General features: G+C 57.7%; 1 protein-coding gene across 2 annotated transcripts in view; it reads right to left on the bottom strand.

Annotated features, from left to right (window-relative positions):
• Positions 1-771: 771 nt before the first annotated feature.
• SLC39A14 (solute carrier family 39 member 14) overlaps positions 772-21,954 on the bottom strand; it is a 45,101-nt gene continuing 23,918 nt past the window's right edge. The window contains exons 2-9 of one of the 2 annotated variants that reach the window (XM_055144755.1): positions 16,828-17,102; positions 14,030-14,216; positions 12,604-12,773; positions 9,000-9,122; positions 7,761-7,943; positions 7,420-7,627; positions 5,569-5,753; positions 772-3,571 (exon numbers count right to left, since the gene is read on the bottom strand). In XM_055144755.1, coding sequence (XP_055000730.1) covers positions 3,425-3,571; positions 5,569-5,753; positions 7,420-7,627; positions 7,761-7,943; positions 9,000-9,122; positions 12,604-12,773; positions 14,030-14,216; positions 16,828-17,088 — 1,464 coding nt within the window. In that variant the 5' untranslated portion in view covers positions 17,089-17,102 and the 3' untranslated portion in view covers positions 772-3,424. Of the gene's footprint in view, positions 3,572-5,568; positions 5,754-7,419; positions 7,628-7,760; positions 7,944-8,999; positions 9,123-10,731; positions 10,902-12,603; positions 12,774-14,029; positions 14,217-16,827; positions 17,103-21,954 lie in introns of both variants that reach the window. The other variant, XM_055144754.1, reaches the window with a different exon arrangement.

Raw genomic sequence — 21,954 nt, 5'->3', positions numbered from 1 at the left:
AGGATACCATTTTTGGCATTTCCAGTCACTCCTGGTCGTTTGATGTGACGGTGAGTGTGCTTTTGGAAATTTTTTGCAGGAAACACCACCAAACGCTCCCATCAGGGAACACAGGAGGTTCCAGGCTCCAGGAGAGAGAACCGAATCATCGTGGTGGGGCCAGTGACTGTACAGGGCCTCCCCCACGCGGGGCATGTACTCTAGCACCAAGTCACTTCCCTGGCACTGAATGAAACAATTTTATTATTTTTAATCTCTGATTGGTTTTGGGTCCATACCCAGTGATGCTCAGGGGTTACTCCTGGCTCTGCACTCAGGAATCACTCCTGGTGGTGCTCGGTGAGGGATGCTAGGGGTCAAACCCAGGTCAGTTACAGGTAAGGCAAGCGTCCTACCTGTTGTACCATCGCTCCAGCCCCTGAATGAAACAATTTTCAAGTCTGTATATCGGGTCGGGTGCTTGCTTTGCATGCGGTCCAAACTGAGGTTTGATTCCTCTCATCCCCTGAGCACCGCCACAAGGAATTCTGGAGTGAAGAGCCAAGAGTAAGCCCTCAGCCTTTGCCAGGTGTGGTCCAAAGACAAAACCAAAACCAACCGACCAAATAAAGTAGGCGTATCTAGGTACCTTCTACAACTCCCCTCTTCAAACCGGTCAGAGACCAGTAAAACCAATCTTTACACGTCAGCAGGGCACCAGCGCCACCTTGTGTTCAACTGTGTTCATTACGACCACGCTAGGACGGAAGAGCAGGCTCTGGGATTCGGGAGTTACAGAATATAGCTTTATTTATAGAATCTTACAAATAAAACATTTACAGTCCACATAAGTTATTTTATTTGCTAATTTGTTCTCATAACACCTGAGTTATTTTTTTTAAATACTGTGATGGAAATGTAGAACTGCAAAAGGAAATATGAGTAAAAACTACCCTCTCTCTTTGCAAAAAGGAGACAACTTGTTTTAGAGCAGGTTCCCGCGGCCTCCCCTCTCTGTGGAAGAACTTACTGAAAATGGGTCGTGGGGGCCCCCCGGACAGAGAAGTCCTCACTTTCAAGCCTAGAGGGAAGGACTGTCGTGGGCGGCTCCCAGGTGGACAGGACACCTGACCTCCGACCCGTGTCTGCTGAGGGTGATGGGGACAGGCAGGACCCTGCCTCAGGCTCCTGGTCTGTGGGCACCAGCCTGACACTCCCAGCTCAGTCAGAGGCGCTGGTCCCTCAGGGGAGAGAGACTGAAGGCGCTGACGCCAGGGGGAAAACAATCGCTTAGGCTCGCTACTCCTCGGGTTTCTACCACGTACAAATGCTTAAACCAGCAAAGCCGACACTCAAAGGCCAGCGAGAACCTGCCCCGTTCCCCACCCATGAGGCAGACCCACCACAGTGGCCACAGAACGAGCAGTGGCAGGATCTTCGTGTCTGTGTCCCTCCCGGGTGCCCGCCAGGACTGGCCTTCTGGGGCAACTTCAGTTAAGACTTTCCCCCCTGAGGCAGTTGTCTATGACAGGAAAGCTCTTTTCGCTTTCTCTTTTATGGCGCCGGGGATCAAGCCCGAGGGCCTGGCGGCCCGGAGGGAGGCGTGCGTTCTACCACGGCCACCTACCAGTCCAGTCCGAGGAGACTCCTGACAGACATTTTCATGACAAAAGAAACGGCCCTGCTTCTTTGGGTTTCATCGTTTTTCCCCTTACAAGTTAAAAGATTATAGTTTGGAGCTCTTCTAAACTAGAAACCCACTAATATTCTAACTTAATATTCTACTCCAAGAATAATGGTGTTAGTAAGGAATGGCAGCTCTACTGGGAATGGCTAAAATTATAATACATCAATGTGAATAGAGGAAAGCAGAATCTTCTAACGTCTTTATTTTGCTCTTTGGGTCACACCCAGCAGTGCTCAGGGCTTGCTTACTCCTGGCCCTGTGCTCAGGAATCAGTCCTGGCAGAATCGGGGGACTCTATGGGGTGCTGGGTATCAAACTCAAGTTGGCTGTGTGCAAGGCAAGCGCCCTCCCCACTGTACTATTGCTCTGGCCCTGGATATTCTAAAGTTTAAAAGTCTGAGTGTTAGCTCCTGAGAGCAAACTGAAGAAAATAAAATGGGGGGACAGGGGATGGGGCATAAATCATTCTCAACCTGTAACATATTACTAATAATGAATGACAGCTACAAAATAAAGATTCTGACATTCAAGGAATTGGTTCTTTGGTAAAACCGGATCATGATCCCATCAGGAGCCAATCCTGATTTTCATCTCGAATCCTGCTAAGCTGGAGCTTTCCCTTCGGCTTCAGCCCATTCTCGCATCCATCAGAGTCCATGCACGAGAGAGGCAGGAGAACGTAAAAGAGCATGTTGCCAGGCGGCGCGCAGACTCATTTCAAGGATATTCCTGTTTGAGGGGCGCGCCCCGGGAAGCAAAGGATCAAAATAGATGCTGCTTTGTGGTTTCCGCGGAGAACGAAGCTTTCCTGCGCCAGGACAGAAAGCTGGCAGGTGTGGGCCGTGGGCCAGCTCTGCTGGGCCCCCTCGCACCTCCGGCCCCGGACACGGCCTCTGGGCTTGCCGAGGCGGCACCGTGGGGAGGAGGAAGGCTTCCGGGGAGAGAGGCCCCCCAGAGTGGCTCAGGAATCTCACATTATCAATATGATAATAATAATTCAATTCACCTAGTGAACCTGGAGATGAGCTCCCCGTGAAGCCAGGGTTGTGTGGGGCCGCCCCCGACTGCCCCTGCCTCCATCCCCCGTTTTCCAAAGCGTCAGAGCAACGGGGATTCGGCCCAGGACAAGGTTTGCCCCGTTCCGGTCAGGGGTGCGGGAGGGAGGGCTGGAGCCCAGCAGCCACGGACCACAGGGACCCGCGACCTCAGACTTGTGGTCGGGAAGTGAACAAATCCTAGGGTCAACCCCCTGTCCTCCCCCAGCCCACAAGCAGCGTGAGACAGGGGTGAGGCCCCCCCTGACCCCCACAGACTGGATACCCCTGGGCCCCACTGCCCCCTCACAGAGGAACCCCGCTCCTCCTCCTCCCTGCCCTGGTCAGCTGCTCCGGCACTCCCACCTCAGGGTGAATGGACCATGCAACCCAATCGGAGCGACCCGATTCGGGGTCCAGAACACAAATTCATGGGTCCAGACATGATTCCCCTGCAATTTCCCACCAAACCGGGACCGGCCACTGCATTTTGGCATTGTCGGGGGAGGACCTGGCATCTCTCGGTGCTGGTTCGGGGAGGAAGGTGCGGGGAACCAGAGGTGAGTGGTCTGGTGCGTGCTGGGGGGCCTCGAGTGTCCGGCCTCGAGTCACTCTGAGGAGGGGGGCATGGCAGCTTCGTCCGAGGCACCGTCTTTGCTGGAGCTGCCCACTCCGAGGGGCCCGCAGCCGAGGGTCCGCCCCGTCCCGCCGGCCCGCTGCAGCCCTAGCCAATCTGGATCTGTCCCGAGTACATGGTGAGCACCAGCATGATGGCGAAGCCTGTCAGAAGCCCCAGGTTCTGGATGGCAAAGGGGACCAGGACGCTGCCCTTCCGCTCGTCTTCCTGGCAGACCTCGTTCATCTCAGGGAACTGAGAAAGGAGACAAGAAACGCGGTCCAGACGGGCTCGCAATCCCGTCACTGACCGCCAGGCACGTGCCCCACCGGGGCCCAAGGACCACACTGCGACGTGCACCTGCGACTCCTAACCAAGTTGGGGCTGACCGCTACACTGGTGCCCCGTCGGGAAAGGGCCTGGCAGCTCTCAGTGCTGATTCGGGGGGGGGGGGGGGGGCAGGTGTTCGGGAAACCCAAGGTTTCCCGAATCGGGTCTGACATATGCTGAGAACTGACTCCAGACTCTCACCTGGGCCCCCTCGTGTCTTTCTCAGCAAACCTCGTTCACTAAAAACAATCGAAAGGAGACAGAGAGAGACAGACAGACAGACAGATAGACAGACACACACACACACACACACACACACACACACACACACACGGGGGGGGGGGGGAACGTGCCTGCCATAGAGGGAGTGAGGGGTTGGGGCGGTGAAAAGGGGACTACTGGGGACAGAGATGGTGGGAAATGTACACTGCCGGAGGGATGGGTGTTGGGACATTGATTGTATACACAGTTACAAAGCTGATTGACACATACAGCTTTGTAACTGTATATCTCACAGTGATTCAATTAAAAAGGAAAAGAAAAAAAAAGAATCTTGTTTCACTTTTTTTGAAAGAGGGAAATAATTTATGCAAACATGGCAAGTAGATATCATGATCAGAAACAAGGAAACTAACCTTGCTATGCAAGCCGACAGATGAAATATTTCAGTAGCATATCTTAAGCTGGTGGGTTGTACTAAAAGGCATACTTCTTTTTTCTTAATGCTCAAGAGTTACTTCTGACTCTGCACTCAGGAAATTACCCCTGGTGGTACTTGGGGGATCATATGGGATGCCAGGGACTGAGCTCGGGTAGGCAGTGTGCAGGGCAAGCACCCTGACTGCTGACTCTCTCTAGTCCCGAAATAGTATATTTTGAAGTTAATGGTAATACCAAGTGTTGGTAAAGTACAATGGTATATGTTTTACACACTGCTAAGATTAAAAAAATTTTAAGCCCTTTTAGAAAGCAACTTTGCAGGGCTTAATAAATGCCTTAAAACATGTACTTCAGGGGCTGGAGCGATAGCACAGCGGGTAGGGTGTTTGCCTTGCACGCGGCCGATCGGGGTTTGAGTCCCAGCATCCCATATGGTCCCCTGAGCACCGCCAGGAGTAATTCCTGATTGCACGAGCCAGGAGTAACCCCTGTGCATTGCTGGGTGTGACCCAAAAAAGAAAAACAACAACAACAACAACAACAAAAAAAAAAAACCCAACCCAAACATGTATTTCAACAATTCTAGTTCTGGATAAGATATATGTTTTCACCAAACAATAATACCACTGAAAAGGGTACTTTTTAAAGCGCATGCAGCATGAATTATATTAATGATGCATTATATCGGGACATGAGTATTCAAAAGCAGACAGTGTGTTGAGACAGAGTGACAATGGGGCTTCAAGGGACAATGACTAAGGGGGACTGTTCGTTCCATCTTTCCCTCTCTTCTTCCTTCTTTTTTTTTTAAACATATATAAGTTTCTTTTATTCTTTTTTGCTTTTTGGGTCACACCCGGTGATGCACAGGGGTCACTCCTGGCTCTGCACTCAGGAATTACCCCTGGCCGTGCTCAGGGGACCATATGGGATGCTGGGAATTGAACCTGGGTCGGCCGTGTGCAAGGCAAACGCCTTACCCACTGTGCTATCACTCCAGCCCCTCTTCTTCCTTCTTGATTATGCAAATGCCAAATCTAGACTGTATAACTGGGAAGCCTAGGTTAAAAACTTTATACTTTTCCTTACAGAGGTAGATGAGTACGAACAGACCTTCTTTTCGCTCTGCTGTCCCCAACGAGGGCACTGGTGTGTGAGGGGCTCCTCAGGAGAGCTCTCACGGGCGCCGAGCTGCTCACGTCCCCCGCGCTGTCCCCCCACCCAAACTCAACCCTCCAGGGCAGGAAGCGGGGGCGACTCACCATGTCGGCCAGCGCGATGTACAGGAACATCCCCCCGGCCAGTGCAAAGATCCAGTTGGCGGAGAAGTGGCTGCCCGCCAGGATGCCGAAGGCCAGGCCCACGTAGCAGCAGCAGGCCGAGAGGAAGTTGAAGAAGAGCGCCTGCTGGATGCTCATGCCCGCGTTGAGCAGGATGACGAAGTCCCCTGGGCGGGAGAGAGGGGCCGCGGGGCCTGAGCACAGGGCGAGCGCCGGCTGCTCCCGGGAGGGGTGGAGCCCGCCTTGCGCTCCTGAGGGCAGCGGCCAGAGCCCTGGACGTGGGCCGCCCTCCCTCGCCAGGCTCCTGCTTCCACCCAAGAGGTTTCAGAGGAACCGAAAACGAGAGAACTGACAGGAAGAGCCTCAGTTTTTACTATTTTTTTGGGGGGGGCGCAGGTGGCGGTACCACCCCATGATGATGATGTGAGGGTCAACGTGGGGGTCAACCTGGTGCCCAGGACTAAACCCGGGAGTCCCGCATGTAGGCACGTGCCCAGCCTGCGGAGCTGCCTGTCGGGCTGAGGGGCGAGGGGAGGGGCTCCCTTGCTCATAGCTCTCTCTACTGGGGAAGACACGAGACTGGAAGAAGGAACGTGGGTCTCCGAGAGCTCGGCACTGGCTGTTGGCGACACCAACCAGAGAGAGGGGCGTGAGTGCCGCCCCAGACCCGCCTCGCCTGGGCCCTTTGTCCTGTCTGGGCCCTAAAGGGCGGGACACACTTGTTTCCATTTCTCCCAGGGGAAAGTAGGGGTGGGTGCCCGGGCCTGTAGCTTTCTCTTTCTGCAGGAGGCAGGGAGCAATTGTGGCTCCTCACAGAGTAAGAATATGAGAGAGACAGAGAGAGACAGAGAGACAGAGAGAGACAGAGAGGGAGGGAGGGAGAGAGAAACAGAGAGGGAGGGAAGGAGGGAGGGAGGGAGGGAGGGAGGGGGGGGAGGGAGGGAAGTAATTTCCTCAAAGTACCGAGTCAGTAATGGCAAAGCCAGGATTTGACAGTCTCTGAGTGAGGCAGGCTCTTTTTGTTTGTTTGATTTTGGGCGGCCACACCCGGGGATGCTCAGGGGTAACTCCTCACTCTGCACCCGGGGACCACTCCTGGCAGGCTCAGGGGACCATATGGGATGCTGGGGTGGAACCCGGGTCAGCCACCTGCAAGGCAAGTGCCCTCCCTGCTGTCCTGTCACTCCAGCCCTGAGACAGGACTAAGTTTTGGTGCTGCGGTGAAGCTAAAGACCCTCTAATCCTCGGGCACTTCGTCCACCCACCAGGCGCCTCACATACTTCTGTAAAATGACGGGGGCGTTAAGACACAAGCAGCCTGGAACACAGACTAGGGCCCAGCACGCGGTAAGGCCTTGTATACTCCCCCCTTTATTTCTCTCAGTAGAGCCGGGAGCCGGACACGGATCTGAGCCCCATGGTACAAGGGAGGAAGCAGAGCCTGGGGACACCAGAGGGGAAAGCAAATCTCTGCACTGAGCCATCTCCGGGCCGAGGCGATAGTAAGGGCATTCGCCTTGCAGTGACCGACCCGGGTTCGATCCCCGGACATCCCACATGGTTCCCTGTATTTCCCCAGATCAACTCGCCAGGGTGGATCCAGGAACGCAGAGCCAGGAGGAAGCCCTGAGCACCACCGGGGTCTGGCCCAACCCCCGGGAACCCCCCACGCCCCAAACCCTCTGTTTCCAGCCTCGCTCGCTGAGAGTGAACTCAGCCGTCGGGGTGAGCACTGAGGTTTCCCCGAGCAGGCAAGGAGCCGAGGGACTCTCAGTGGGGGGGCTTCCCCCGAAGGGTCAGGGTGACTGGGGGGACGACCGGGCGCGTGCTCACCCAGCTCGTGCGGGAACTCCTCACAGAGGATGGCCACCGAGGTGCTGATGCCCTGGAAGACGGACACGGTGAAGGAGGCGCCGATGGCCAGGCCGTCGATGAAGTTGTGGAGGCCGTCGCTGAGGGTGATCATCCAGGCCAGGGTGCCGATGTCGGAGTAGCGGACACCTTTCAGCCAGTAGCAGGCGCTCTGGGAAGCCTGCAGGTCCTGGAGGAGAGGCCGTGCCGGGGGTGCCCTTGGTCAAAGGGGTCGGCGGCAATGACCTTCCCGGCAGGCCCCAGGAGAGAGGCCGCTCCCCCCGGAAAGGCGCCCCCAACGAGGGGGACGGCCTCCTGCTGACCTGCACGGAGAGCGAGCCCACGATGACCTTCTCGTCGCCCCCGGGGGCCTTGCTGTCCGGCTCGCCGTGCTGCGGGATCATGTGGTCCAGGTCTCCGTTCTGCAGCTTCTCCGTCACGCCCTCCTCCTGGTCCTTCTTGGATGGCAGTGTCTCGGAGGCGTAGTGGCTGTGCCCGTGAGGGTGCTGGGATGGGGGTAGGGTGCAGGAGGCAGATCAGCCACAGCCCTCGCCCAAACCGCCCAGAGTGAGCCGGCGATGGCCCCGTGCCTGCCATCCTGGCAAACACAAGCACAGAATCCCAAGGAGAGTTCTACAACGCTGGGCCCTGGCCAAGGGAAGCCACGGTGTGTGTGCACAGACACACACAGAACCGGGAGGCAGAACCACTCCCAGTGCTCACAACTGCTCCCACACAACTACTTAGGGTGTGGGCACGTACCAGACACCAAAACCAAAGCAAACCGGGCACCCTTTGGGAACTATAATAAAAGGTTCTGTGGTTTTCTTTTCTTTTTTATTATTTTCTTAAAATTTTTTACTTTCTAATGAATCACCGTGAGGTGAAATTACAGGCTTCCAAACTTTCGTGCTTACGTTTCAGTCATACAGTGATCGAGCACCCATCTCCCCACCAGTGCCCATTCTCCACCACCAATGCTCCCAGTATCCCTCACACCACCCCCCCACACACACACCCCATCTCCCCTCCACCCACCCTGCCTCTGGGTCAGGCACATTCCCTTTTACTCTCTCTTTCCTTTTGGGTGCTGTGGTTTGCAATGCAGGTCTTAAGTGGCCATCACGTTCGGTCTAGAGTCTATTTTCAGTACGCATCTCCCATCCTGAGCGGGCCCTCCAAGCACCCTTTACTCGGTGGACCCTTTCCTATCTGAGCTGCCTTCCCCCCCCCCCCCCCCCCCCCCGCGCAATGCGAGGCCGGCTTCCAAGTCGTGGAGCGATCCTCCTGGCCCTTCTCTGGACTATCTAAAAGGGTCCATTTACAGCCACTCTTTACCCACGATGAATGCACGTGTGGAGTCCCTGCCTGCTTTTCCGAGGGGCAGAAGAAGCGCAAGGAAATATTCTAGGACACAGCAACGGGGATCACTGCTGCCCACAAATGCCCTCCTGGCCTGAGGGCCAGTGTGTGGGGAGAGCCGAGCCCCCGTTCCCGGGACACACGCGTGCATCCCCTCGGAAGCACCCCCCACACACCTTCTACCAACACGGGGGCCTCACCTCATTTTTCTGCTTCAGAAGCATCTTCAAGATCTTCTCTGTGAAAAAGAAAAGGTAAAAGCCCCCAAATACCACTGCAGACTTGGAGACGTAATAGTCTTCCAGGGGGTTGAAGCCGAAGGCCTGCAGACACAGGAACACGAAGGAAGTTTAAGGAAGTAACACCCCTGGGCTCGATCCCGCCCCGCTCCTAAGCGCCTCCGGGATTCTAGGGAGTGGGAGGGGCGCCTTCGAGACCACCCTCAGAGCCCCGCCCCGAGGGCTGACGCCCCACCACTGGGCATGTGACGCCAAGGGCCTCTTGAGCGTCGAACAGCCTCCCCCTCACGGCCCTGCGCTCGGCTCCTCATGTGCTCGGTCTGCCAGAGGGGCAGACTGCGGCCAGTTCCGTATGTAAGGAAAGGACTCGGTATTTATTTTCATCTGGCGTCCTTGGCTGACCTGCCTGTAGGCGCACAGGGAGAGGGTGGAATTACGCTTTCTAAGATGGTAGGGCCACTGCCCAATTAAGAAGCACGAACTGGAACAGCTCTGAACACAGACCTCCCGCTGGCCCCAGGGCCAGGAAGGCAGCGTGTGTGCCTTGGGGGGCCCCCGAGGTCCTTCCTGAATAGTCTCCTTGTGGGGCAAGAAAAAAAAAAAAAAACGAGCAAGAGACTCCACGGGAAGAGGGCAAGAGGGGTCAGAGAGATCTCCGCTGCCAGTGACGCTGCCGACCAAGGCAGGTCTTGGGAATCTGTCCGGGACTTGCTCACACCTCCGCTTTCGGGCGGGAAACAGGCCGCAGGGAGACGCCAGGCTCCTTGTGAAGGGGCCAGAGAGATAAAAGCCGGCCTCAGGGCCTCAGGGATGCCCGGATTCATTGCTCTTCCTCTCTGTGCTAACGGGACAACCTCCCCGCTCTGGAGCAGTTTGCCGAGGGGCACAGGGCCGTGTTCTGGAGCAGAGAGGACACACTCGGGGCCACTTCCCAGGAGAGCCGAACAGCGAGGCACAGCCGAGCACACAGGCAGGAAGCGCCGTGGCCTCCAGCGTCTGAGGGCCGGTAAAGGCAACCCCTGCTGTATGGTGAGGGGTGAACTCGCCTTGCTCTTCACGCCGTAGCTGATCTGTGATATTCTGACCCAGCACGAAAGTGCACGGGAGAACCCTCAAGGGTCCCAAGAAACCTGTGTGTGTGTGTGTGTGCCTGCCCACAGATCTTTCTGCTTCAGCCCCAGGTGTGTCCATCCTCCTGGCCACCCCCAGGCAGGCAGGCCCCTTGTGTCCCTGGGCTCAGCTGTGGAGACCACAGCAAGCACAGCCATCTCTGGGGGGGTCTCGCTGCCCCTCACAGACGGAGCAAGTCCGCCCCCTCCAGGGCCTTCTCCAAAACCTGGCCGGGGGGCTATGGGAACGCCCCCTTGACCTCCCTTTCTCTCTGGAGGTCCTGCCTGGGAAAATGGACCTTCTAACCCAGACCTCAGGAGGGTGTAGACGTGTTTGACCCCGGGGGGAGCCCCAACATGATGTGGTGACGGCCGGCCCTTGGCCAGCACGGCGCAGACCCCGCGTCTGCTGCCCGCCCGGGTTTCCAGAGGGGAAAGCGGTGACGAGCGACGCCGTGGGTGGCGGGGCCGGGGCTGGAGCCGGTCCCTCTGGCTCGCCCCCGAGTCTGCGCTTCTTCCCTTCCTGGGAGGAGAGGGCTCCGTGGAAAGGCCTCCCACCGGGCTCTGGGCCGGGCTCGCCATACCTCGGGGATGAGCTGGAAGAGGGCGTTGGAGTAGAGGGTTCCAATCGCCAGGGCTATGAAGTAGAGGAGCAGCCGCTTGTAAAAAGTCTTCTTCATGAAGGGCACCACGCTGGCCCCCATGAGGGAGCAGAGGGAGATGACGGTCACGCAGAGGAGACCGTACCCCCACACTGCCGGGCGGGGAGGGCAGCCCACCCGGGACGGGGACGGGGACGGGGCACAGAGGGTTGCCCAGCGCAACGGCGACCACCATGGAGGAGGAGGGAAGTGGGGGGGGGGGGCGAAGGGGGAGGGGGGTGAGGAGAGAGATTAACATAAGGAACAAGAGAGCAAAATTGGAGAAGAAAAAAAAAAGGAGGGAGGGAGGGAGAAATAGAAAATTTGTTAGTGATTCGAGTCCGGTGGAATTTCTCACAATCAAGTTCAGCAGAAATGAAGAGGGATTCGGGGTGATCTTAGAACCCTGGGCCCGGGCCGTGCAGGGCAGCGGGCAGGGAGCGAGCCCTGCGTGTGTGCTGACACCCGGCTTCCCGGGCTGCACACGGGGCTGGGGGAGCAAGCGCCCCCCGGGCCCCTGGAAACTCGGCAATTCCACTTTGCTTTAGTAGACAGCGGTGTTGGCTGCTTTCCATTTTTGTGTTTTTTGATTTTTTTTTGTTTTGCTTTGTTTTTTTAAGGGGGAAAGATCGGTTAGGGACCAGAGTTCCAAGATCACCCAGTCACAAAATTCATTCCTCCAACACTAGCCGGGCTCACATAGCCCAGGGGCAGAGCCAACAGGAGCCTGGTTCAGACACGCCCCAGGGGGCCAGGCAAGGGGCGCGGAAACTGTAATCACTGCATTTCCATTCAAGTCTTCGCGCATATTGCATTTCAAATTATTAATAATAATAATAATAATAATAAATTCAACTTTGGAGCTGAAAAAAAAAAAAGTCCAAGATGCGGGAGACCCACGAGAAGTGCCGTCAAGGCTCGCCACGAGTCCCGGAGCCCAGCAGTCACGGTGATAGAGAGCCGGCTGCAGGCCCGGCCACCTGCAGGAGGCTTACGTGAGGCCCCGCCCCCGCCCCACTCTACCCTGCGGGAGGTCTGCTCAGGACCACCCTGTGTGCCCCCATCTGCGCCAACTTGGACTCTATTTTTTTTTTCAAGCTCCTCAGTCTTCACAATTAAAAAAACAAAATTAAACATTTCAAAACAGCCTGGGAAGGGTGTGCCAGGAGTCTGTTCTCCTCAGGAAGAGGCCACGATGCAAGGCGTGCGCGGTGCGAGGCTCCCCTCCCCTCTGCTCTGCCCCCCCCTTTTTTGGTTTTTGGATCACACCTGGCAAGGCACAGGGGTTACTTCTGGCTCTGCACTCAGGAATTACTCCTGGTGATGCTCGGGGGACCCTACAGGATGCTGCGAATCGAACCCGGGCTGCCGAGTGCAAGGCAAACGCCCTACCCACCGTGCCATCACTCCAGCCCCAGCTCTGCCATTTTAATTGCTTTAGGTGAAGCCCGTCTCTGATCCAGGTTCAGCGCCTGTGCTGTGAATTCCGGTCACTTCAAACACGGGCGTGGCCCGTCTTCAGCCAATTCTTCCTTGTGAGGCGGGTAGCTCACTGGCGAGCTGCCTCTGAGGGGCCTCTGAGGGGCAGCTGGGAGCCCCCCTGCCCCGCCGGCCCAACAGACGAGGGCCGGAGTCGCCACCACAGAACCTTGCATCTGGCATCACCCTGAGGGGCCCAGGGCCTACCTGGTGACCCAGAGAGAGAAAACGCTGGAAACCCAGAGGGAGAGGTCATTGGGGTCCCTGGACACAAGAGGGGAGGCCACTTCTCAGGGGGGCGCTGCCGAGGCCGGGCGGGCCGGGGTTCTACTGCACCTCGGGGATGAGCTGGAAGAGCGCGTTAGAGAGCAGCGTTCCAATGGACAGGGCGATGAAGTAAGTGAGCACACGGCTGAAAAACGCTTTCTCCGTGCAGGGCAGGACGAGGACTCCCAGGAGAGAGGCCAGGTTAATCAGTGAGACACTGAGGAAACCAAAGCCCCACACTGCGGAGGAACAAGAACAGACGAGGCCTCCATTACTGAGGGCGGGAGCGGCCCCAACTCGCTGCCGCTCGGGCAGGCAGAGAGCTGCGGACCCGTCAGGAATGTGGAGCCAGGCCACCTCTCCTGGGGGCTGGGATGAAGGAAAAAACAAAATGAAAAATAAAACAACCACACGCACACTCTCATGCACGCACCTCACACACACACACACACACACACACACACACACAAATACTCTCTCACGCACATACACACACTCACACACACTCTCTCACGCATCAATACACACTACACACACTCTCTCTCATGCACTGATACGCACAATGACACACCCGTATACACACATTCTTTCACATACACAATCTCTCTCTCTCTCTCACACACACACACACACACACACACTCACGCACTGATACACACACACACACACATACTCTCTCTCGCAGCATGAGCACCCAATACACACACACACACACACAACTCTCTCATACACACACACTCTCACATACTGGTATACACACACTCTCTCACATACATTCTCTCTCTCTCACACACACACACACTCATGCACTGATACACACACACACACATACTCTCTCTCGCAGCATGAGCACCCAACACACACACACACACACACACACAACTCTCTCATACACACACACTCTCACATACTGGTATACACACACTCTCTCTCACATACATTCTCTCTCTCTCTCACACACACACACACACACATACACACACTCACACATACACTCTCACACACAGACTGAGGGCTGCAGAGACACCACTAAGGGTCCCTGAGGTCTGTCAGATGTGACCCCTGAGCACAGAGCTAGGAGTAAGTCCTGAGCACTGCTGGGTGTGGCCCCCAAAACAAACTAAAATAGAATACAGAAAATCTGCTATCCAAAAGTAGTGTCGCTCTTCGATGGAGAGGCAGAGGGAAATGACACACCTCGGGGCTGGGCAGCCACTGGGAGGTGGGAGGGGGGTGTGGCGTGGGAGGGGGACACAGTGTGAGGCAGGACGCTGACCCCAGCACCCGAGCTGGGAGACGCAGGAGGCCCGACCTGGTAAGATCTTCCACGCAAAACAAAAACACAGAAGCGCCAGGTCCCTGGGGTTAGGAAAAAGGAACCGTGGCCCGCAGCGGCCGGCACTCACCTGCCCCGCCCTGGCGTGGCCCTCAGCCAGCAGCGCTGCCCACCCCCCGCGCCCCGGCCGCCGGCCCTGGGCCTGCCTCCCTCCCTCACCTTCCACGGCGCTGGGCCTCCCCTCCTCCGTCTGCTCGTTCTCCCTGTTCTCCCGGTTCTCCGAGGAGCAGGCCTGGGAGTCCAGCTGCTGCAGGATGGTGGGGCAGAATTCCTGGAACTCCCGCCTCCCGATGCGCGACTGGTCACTGAAGTTGTGGGCAGCGAAGAGCTCTCCAGCACTGAAGCACTGAGGCGGGTGGGGGGGAGGGACAGAGAAGACTTAAGAACCCGCCAGCCCAGTGTCCCCCGTCCCGCTCAGCAGCGACTCGGTCTCCCGGGAGGAAATCACGAAGACTGAAGTATCCCAGTCACACAGACAGTGCTCCTCGGACTGATTGTCAGGGTCAAGAAAGCCACTGGAGAGAGTCAGGCGCAAGAGACCGGCCGTCCGCAGGAGTCTCAGCCTGATGTGCCTCCACCTCTACGTGGCTGTCCAGAAAAATTCTGGAAACAATTCAGTTCCAGTGGCCGGGACCAGGACATGGATTCTTTGGAAACTGCCTTCTATCTGCACACCTGACGGGCTACGCTACGGAGACCCCCGGCCTGGCAGCACATCACCAGTCAGGAAGCTGCCACACTAAAACACGGAGTGATAGTAGTATAATGGGTAGGCCGTTTGCCTTGCACGTGGCCGACCCGGGTTCAATCCCCTGGCATTCCATACAGTCCCCCAAGCACAGCCAGGAGTGACTCCTGAGTGCAGAGCCAGGAGCAGCCTTGAGCATCCTGGGTGTGACCCAAAGAGAAAACCCAGAGCTTTGGGCCCAAGTGATAGTACAGCAGGTGGGGCGCTCGCCTTACAATGCTAGGGGTGGTGCCAAGTCAAAACAATGACAACCCCACAGCCACTGCCTCCCAATGCCCCCCTCCCCCTCCAGACCCTGCCCCGTAGCTTCTAGAACCTTCTCCAGGGGTGTGTGCATGGCAACTCCAGGGAAATATTTGTCTCTTCACCATATAGGGTTGGGGAAGAGGTTCCCAGCCTGAAGGGGTTGGCAATGGTGAGGGAAGGAAGGCTGGCCTAAAATTCAGTGTCTACCGTGGGGCGAGCGTGGGCTGGCCGGTGGGCATGAGCCCGGAGCCACGGAGGGCGCAGGCAGGAGGCCGGCACATGCCATTCCTGTGACACATCCAAGCTGTACTTCTAATTACACGGACTTGCTTCGACACGGACCAGCCCTCCGGGGGTGCTGACAAGCGAGAGCTTTTGGGCCTACGAGGTGGAGGGCTGGACTATGGCAGCATGGGGGGTCGGGCTGAGTTGGCATCCCCCTCCAACTGGAAAGCGCTGCCTGCTTCTCTGAGTCCACACCAGGCGGGCGAGGAGCTCACCGAACTCTCCCACCCGCCCTGCAGGGGTAGCGCCAGGACACGGCCTGGGAAGCTTCCTGCCCGGGCCCCTCCAGGCCTGGCCCGTCCCAGCTCTGACGCGTTCCCGAGGGGGCTGCTAACGCTTTTCGAGGCCGGCTGGGCCCCACCTCCCCATCAGACTCCCTGCACAGGGGGCTGGAGTGATAGCACAGCGGGTAGGGTGTTTGCCTTGCACACGGCCGACCCGGGTTCAATTCCCAGCATCCTATATGGTCCCCTGAGCACCGCCAGGGGTGATTCCTGAGTGTAGAGCCAGGAGTAACCCCTGTGCATTGCTGGGTATGAACCCCGCAAAACAAAGAACTTCCTGCAGAGCACACAGGGGTCTCTGCTTCTCACAATGCCCTGAGAGGGGACACAGAGCCCTGCTGGCTGACACACAGCCTCCCTCTCTGGTCGGCTCGGAGGTCTGGAAGAAAGCACAGGGAACCAGGAGTCAAAAGACCCCAGCGGCTCAGTCCCAGGAACTTCATAAGCAGCTCCCAGAATAACGAAGATTTTTTTTTTTTTTCCCTGCCAGACTCACCTGGGATAGCAGCTAGCAGGAAAAGGGTTTTGAAGACTGAAAACCACCATCAGAAACATGCCAACGGGAGTTGACAGGGCCATAATGGAGCCACTTCTGCTACTCCCCACTGAGATTTATTTACTGCTCCACTGCGGTTCAGCCTAGATATCCCGATAAACAGGCAGCCTGTGGGGAAGGCTCCTGCCCCCGGCCCCCCGACGGTGACCCTGCTGAACTCATTACAACTCCTTGCCAGCTGGGATGCTGACAAGCACAAGTTACTAACAAAACCACAGAGATCTTGGGGTTCGTGCCACTGAATTTTCTCTCTTCTTTTTGGCAGGAAGGATGGGGCTCAGCAGGCCTCACTCCTGCCTCTGCACTTCCTCCTGGTGGCCTCCAGGGACTATACGGGACGATGGGGATGAAACCCAGGTCGACCGTGTGTGAGCAAGGCAAGCATCCTACCCGCTGTACTGTCATCTCTTCGGCCCTCGTATAAAATTTTATTCTTTCAACGCCATACCCAGCTGTGCTCAGGGGACTGCATGGGATGCTGGGATTGAGCCCACGTCAGCCGCATGCAAGGCAAACGCCCAGCCTGCTGTGCCATCGCTCGGGCCCCAGAAGCTGTTTCCTAACAATGTCACCGTCCCCCAAGAGTTTCGGCTTTCCAGCAGTCCCAGGGCACCCTGGCTCAGTGGGAGAGTCTGGGGGAGAGATAATTCCCCACCCCCCAAATTTCACAGCCACACGGGGAAAGGGTTGGCACACCTGACGCTGGCAAAGCAGAGGCAGGCCTGGAGAAGCCCCCTGGCCGGCCCACACGGTCACCCCAGTCCCGGGTTGCTGGATGCCCGCCCCCACTAGTCCGTGACCCACACCCAGGCCCAGGCCCGGGGCTGCCGGGCCTCACCGTGGAGAGGTTCCGAGGCCCCTGCACGGGCTGGCTCACGTTGGCCCGGCTCACTACCACGTTCAGGTGGCTGAGCAGCTTCTTCAGTTCCTGCAGGGTGAGGCTGTCGCCCTCGCCATAGTGATGCATGAGGTCATTCAGGAACGCGGCCGCGCTGAGGGTGGTTGTCCCCGTGGACACAGCAGAAGCCCCTGGGGCAGACGTCCAGACGCTGAGCAGGGTGAGAAGAAGGCAGGCCCCGGAGTCTGGGCGGAGCTTCATGGTGAGAAGTCGGCCTGGACAAGAGGGGGAGAAAAAGCAGGTGAGGGAGGGCGCGGAGGGAGAACGCCTGTTGGGCCGGAGGGGGCAAGTACGGCCACAGGACTACAGGACAGACGGGGAAGGCCTCACGACCGGACCACAGTGGGCAGTGCAGCCCCATGTAATCACAAGCATTGTGGGGGAGGGAGTGTACACACACACACACACACACACACACACACACACACACACACACACACACACACACACACACACACACACACACACGGGCCCCTGGACGTCACTCTCGGTTCCTACCTGTGCTGAGCGCAGGTATTAATAACGCCCCTGCCCCAGGTGTGTGCGTGAGGCACACTTTGGAGGCCACAGCTCCTTCCGCGCTACCATCTCCACAAAATTGCTCCCCACCTCCATGTTCTTTGTCAAATCTGTCCCCAGCAACTTTCAAACAGCCCGGACAAACACAAACCCACTCCCGGCGGGAGAGACCCAGGTGACCGAGCGGCGTCCCCAGCAGGCACTCCCGGAGCTCCCTGAAGTGCCAGGCGACACGCCCTCTGGGCGACACCTCGCCCACCTCACCCCACCCCAGGCCCCTGGCCACTGCGGAGCGAGTTACTTCAGGTCAAGGGGAGTCTGTCGAGGGCCGGGGACACCGGGCAGGGGCCCCACAGCTGCTGGGGCGAGGAGGGGGTGTTGGGGGGACCTGTGCAGGGACTCGGGCAGCTGCTCGGCCACTGCAGACTCGAGGGCACCTGACTCTGGCCGACACCCAGCGCACTTTCTGCTCTGGTGGAGACTTGCCCAGGAGAGGCAGATGGCGGAGAAGCAAGTCTCCGGAAGAAAGGAGAAAGCAGAGCACGCGGGCACGGTGCGGGCACGGTGCGGGCGCAGTGGCAGGGCACGGGTCCCGAGTGCAGGAAGGACAAGTAAACAGCGGAGAAAGAACAGGTGCGGCCGGGCATGAGAACATCCGACCAGCCTGGAGCCGGCCACCGCTTTCTTCCCTGGGCGCAGCTTCAAAGAGCCTGAGAGCCTCAGGTCTGTCTCCAGGGCGCCAGGCCCAAGCTGCATTGACCTCAGTGCCTGAGTCTGTGTGTGTGTGTGTGTGTGTGTGCGTGCGCGCGCACTCGCAGGAACAGGCTGCATTGACCTCAGTGGCGGGGTTACCGCCTCGCCTGGAACTTGGTGGCAGAGGCTGGACACTGAGGTGAGAACACTGGTAGACGGGAGTGGAAGGGAGGGGCGTGAAGAAGTTCCCGCCGGAACGGCATCTTGTCAGAGCTGGTGAGGGGATGATGGGAGCAGGAGATAGATGGAGACAGAAGGAAGCCCCCGGCAGGGAACCCTGAGCCCTCAGCTCTGCCCAGACAGACGAGAGGACAGCCGGGGTCTCACCCATGTGCACAGGGCCAAGGAAAACCACATGCTGGGGGATGGCCCGAGAGAGGCCCAGTGACAAGTCCAGAGCAGCACAGCCCAGCAAGGGGACAGAGGTGGGCCGGGCTCCAGCTGCAGATTTCAGGCCTGGGACATGTACAATGGACAGACAATGGCGTGGAGAGAGTGGAGGTGGGGTGGTGGCCCAGGGACGGGCTCAGGACATCCGGGCATTGGGGACAGGACATCAGGCCCTGAGTGGGTCGTAAAAAGGTCGTAAGTGGGTGAAAGGAGAGGCCTGGACGTGGAGAAGGGCTCAGACACACCCACACAACTGGACAATGAACCTTAACTTCCACAGCTCTGCTGTGAGTTTCTTCGGGGGCCACATCTATGATGCTCAGGGATCACACGGAACGGTGCTCAGAGGGCCCTACAGGATGTCGGGCCTGAACCCAGGTTGGCCGCATGCAAAGCAAGTGCCCAGCCTGCCGCACTGTCCCTCGGGCCCCCAACTTGAACTTCTCAAAGTGTTAGCGCTGGAGTGACAGCACGGCAGGCAAGGCACTTGCTGCGCTCGTCCACAGACAACCCTGACTCAGCCCCAGGGATCCGAGCACAGAGCCAGGAGTAAGCCCTACACATAGCTGGGGATGGCCCCAACACTTAACAAAAACTACCCCAAAAAGTACCTGAGTTTTATATGCAAAGTCCCCACACAATACTGAAGAGCTCAGGGATAAACACACACACACACACACACACACACACACACACACACACACACACTTGTGGAAATAAGACCAAGACCCCAGCTCCACCCTGGGTGAGACCCCTCCCCTCCCCACCCAAGGGACCCGCCCCGGCAGTGGAAAACCTCCAGAACTCAACTGCTCAGCCGCTCTCCACACACGGGGGCCGAGCCTCACCCGCGAGTGAACCTATTCCTGAACGCCTCACAGGACACACCCGACCCATACTCCGAGAGCACCGCACCACATCTGATGGGGTTCAAAGCAGGAGGCAACCAACCTTAGAGGGAAATATTCTATTATTTCGGTTCTGCTTTGGGGCAGGGACTGGGGTTCGGGATGGAAACACCTGAAATACGGTGGTGGGAAGGTGTCATGGTGGTGGGATTAGTGTGTGAATATTACATGTAATCAAATATTGTAAACTACTGTATAAAATTTTTAAAAAAAGAAAGAAAAGAACAGGATCCCTCCCCCTCCCATGGACGTGGGAGCCGCCAGGTGCCCAACACACGCACGGCAACCTCTGAGGGTGAGTGTGGGCCAGGCCAGACGCGTGTGGAGAAGGCCCAGCCGCTCCTGAGGCCGGAGGGTGAACCCAGGAAGAGGTGCTGGGCTCCCGCTGAGGCCTCCTGTGGGAGTCCACTGAGGCACGGGCCAGCTGTGCACACCCAGCATGGCAACGGCAGTGCGGCTGGACGCTGGCTGGGGACTGGGAGATGGAGTGGGGGTGGCAGTGCTCCAGCCATCACAGGCCTCTGTGAAGCGCTCGAGCTCATTATCTGTGTCTCAACTGAAATATATATTAAAAAAAAAGGGGAGGGGGGCGACGCGAAGAGTCTAATTCTCTTCCAGGCCTCTGGGGACTGAGGACAAACAAGCGTCAAGGGGCCAAGATCTGAGTCCACAGTGCAAGGCAGGGCAGCCCCCGACCCTCCCAGGTGTCACTCCACATGCCAGCCCCACTGCCCCCCTCTCATGGGCGACTCATCCCCCTGGCAGGGCCAGCACAGTGGGTGCAGGCTCTGTGGAAGTGCTTTGTGGGCACTGTTGCAGGGTAAGCCAGGGCGGGTGGCCCTAACGGCCCCCAAACTAGCATGGGGTGGGAGGGCCAGCGGCCTCAAGGATGAAGGCTCGGAAGCTGGTGCCTGTCTCACAGCTCACTGAAGTCACCAGGTCTGTCTCCTGAGCTTAAAAAAAAAAAAAAAAAAAGGACAATAAAAAAGCAGAAAGGGAAACACTTTATGGAGAGGAAAACACTACATAAAAAAAAAAAAATCAAGATGTTGAGCTAAAAGGGGAAACTGAAATGGCATCGCACTTTTCCTCCCCGGGGGCCATGTACATGTGAGGAAAAAACAGCGGAGTGGGCCAGGTGGGGGAGAAGGCCCAGACGCCGGCCGCAAGGAGACTGCACTCACTTCAAAAGCAGGGGAGGAAAGGGCTGCGGCCGCCTGGTCACCGTGACCTCCCGGAACCCGGAGGCCGCCTGCCGCCCGGACCTGATTCACTCGTCAGCTGCTGGGAAACAAAACAGGTGGGAAGTGAACAGCATCACCAGGTCAAGGTCCCCGCTGAACTGCCGAGCCCGCCAGCCGGGCCCCTGCACGAACAGGAAACACAGCCTCCAAGCAAGCAAGGACAAAGACAGCTCCCGGAGCCCCAGGTGAGGGCGGACCTGTCACCTAACCGCCATCTCCCTCTTCGCCGCCATCAGGCTGCAGAAAAGCGGCTGCAGCTGGGTGAGGACAGACAAGTCAGCCTGGGGAAGGAGAGGGAAACGCCGTCTAGTTTGGGGGGTGACCAGCGAGGCCCCAAACAAGCAGAGAGCCACAGCGGGCAAACGTAAATAAATGAACGTGAGTCGGAAAGTAGGGCGGACTCCAGAGGGCGCGAGGACACACAGTGGGGCTGGGGAGATGGCCCACAAGACCTGTTCCCAGAGCACCTGTTTGCGAGCTGCAGCCCAAGGGCAGGCGCGACACTGTCTGGTCCTCCAAGCCCAGAGCCAGGAGCAGCACCACCATGGGTGGCCCAAGACATTTTTGAAAGGGGGTCGGAGTGATGGCACAGTGGGGCCTGCCTTGCTCACAGCGAAGCTAGGTCAGATTCTCAGGACCCCCTATGATCCCCAAGCCCCACCAGGAGTAAGCCCTGAGCACAGCCGGGGGTGGTCCAATCCCCCTCACCCCCCAATTGTAAAACACACTTTAAAAAAGGGTCAGCAGACTCAGATGCCTCTTCCCAGTAGCAGCACAAAGAAAATGTGTTTACCTAAGTTTGAAATAAGACAAAAGGTAAAACTCTTTTCTTTCTTTCTTTTTTTTTTTTTGTGGGACGGCCTCTCACGGATTGCTCAGGGGGTCCAAGGGAGGAAGGAATCAAACCTGGGGTCCCAGATTATAGCAAGGTCTGTATGGGCTTCAGCCCATCCACCTACCTCCCCAGGTCTAAAGGGAGAAATCCTTTCACGGGAGCAGCCCCCCGCTCCCCAGCCTGAGACTGTACCCCCCCCCCAGAACTCAGCAGGGGGGGACCAGTTCCCACGCCTGTGGACGTGGGCGCAGTCTGATGACTGCCCAGTGCGGCTGTGGGCCACTGAGGGGGTTCCCAGGCCTCAGCACCTTCCCCGAGGTCGGGGTGGGTGGAGAAGGGAGGCAGCATCTCTTCTCTCGGGACTGCGACAAGTTACACAAGTCCCAGCGTTCACACAAGTTACCGGCACCCCCGACCA

This window comes from Sorex araneus, chromosome 7 (assembly GCF_027595985.1).
Source record: "Sorex araneus isolate mSorAra2 chromosome 7, mSorAra2.pri, whole genome shotgun sequence".
In the NCBI taxonomy this organism is placed as follows: domain Eukaryota; kingdom Metazoa; phylum Chordata; class Mammalia; order Eulipotyphla; family Soricidae; genus Sorex; species Sorex araneus.
This window is presented reverse-complemented; position numbering and strand designations above follow the sequence as displayed.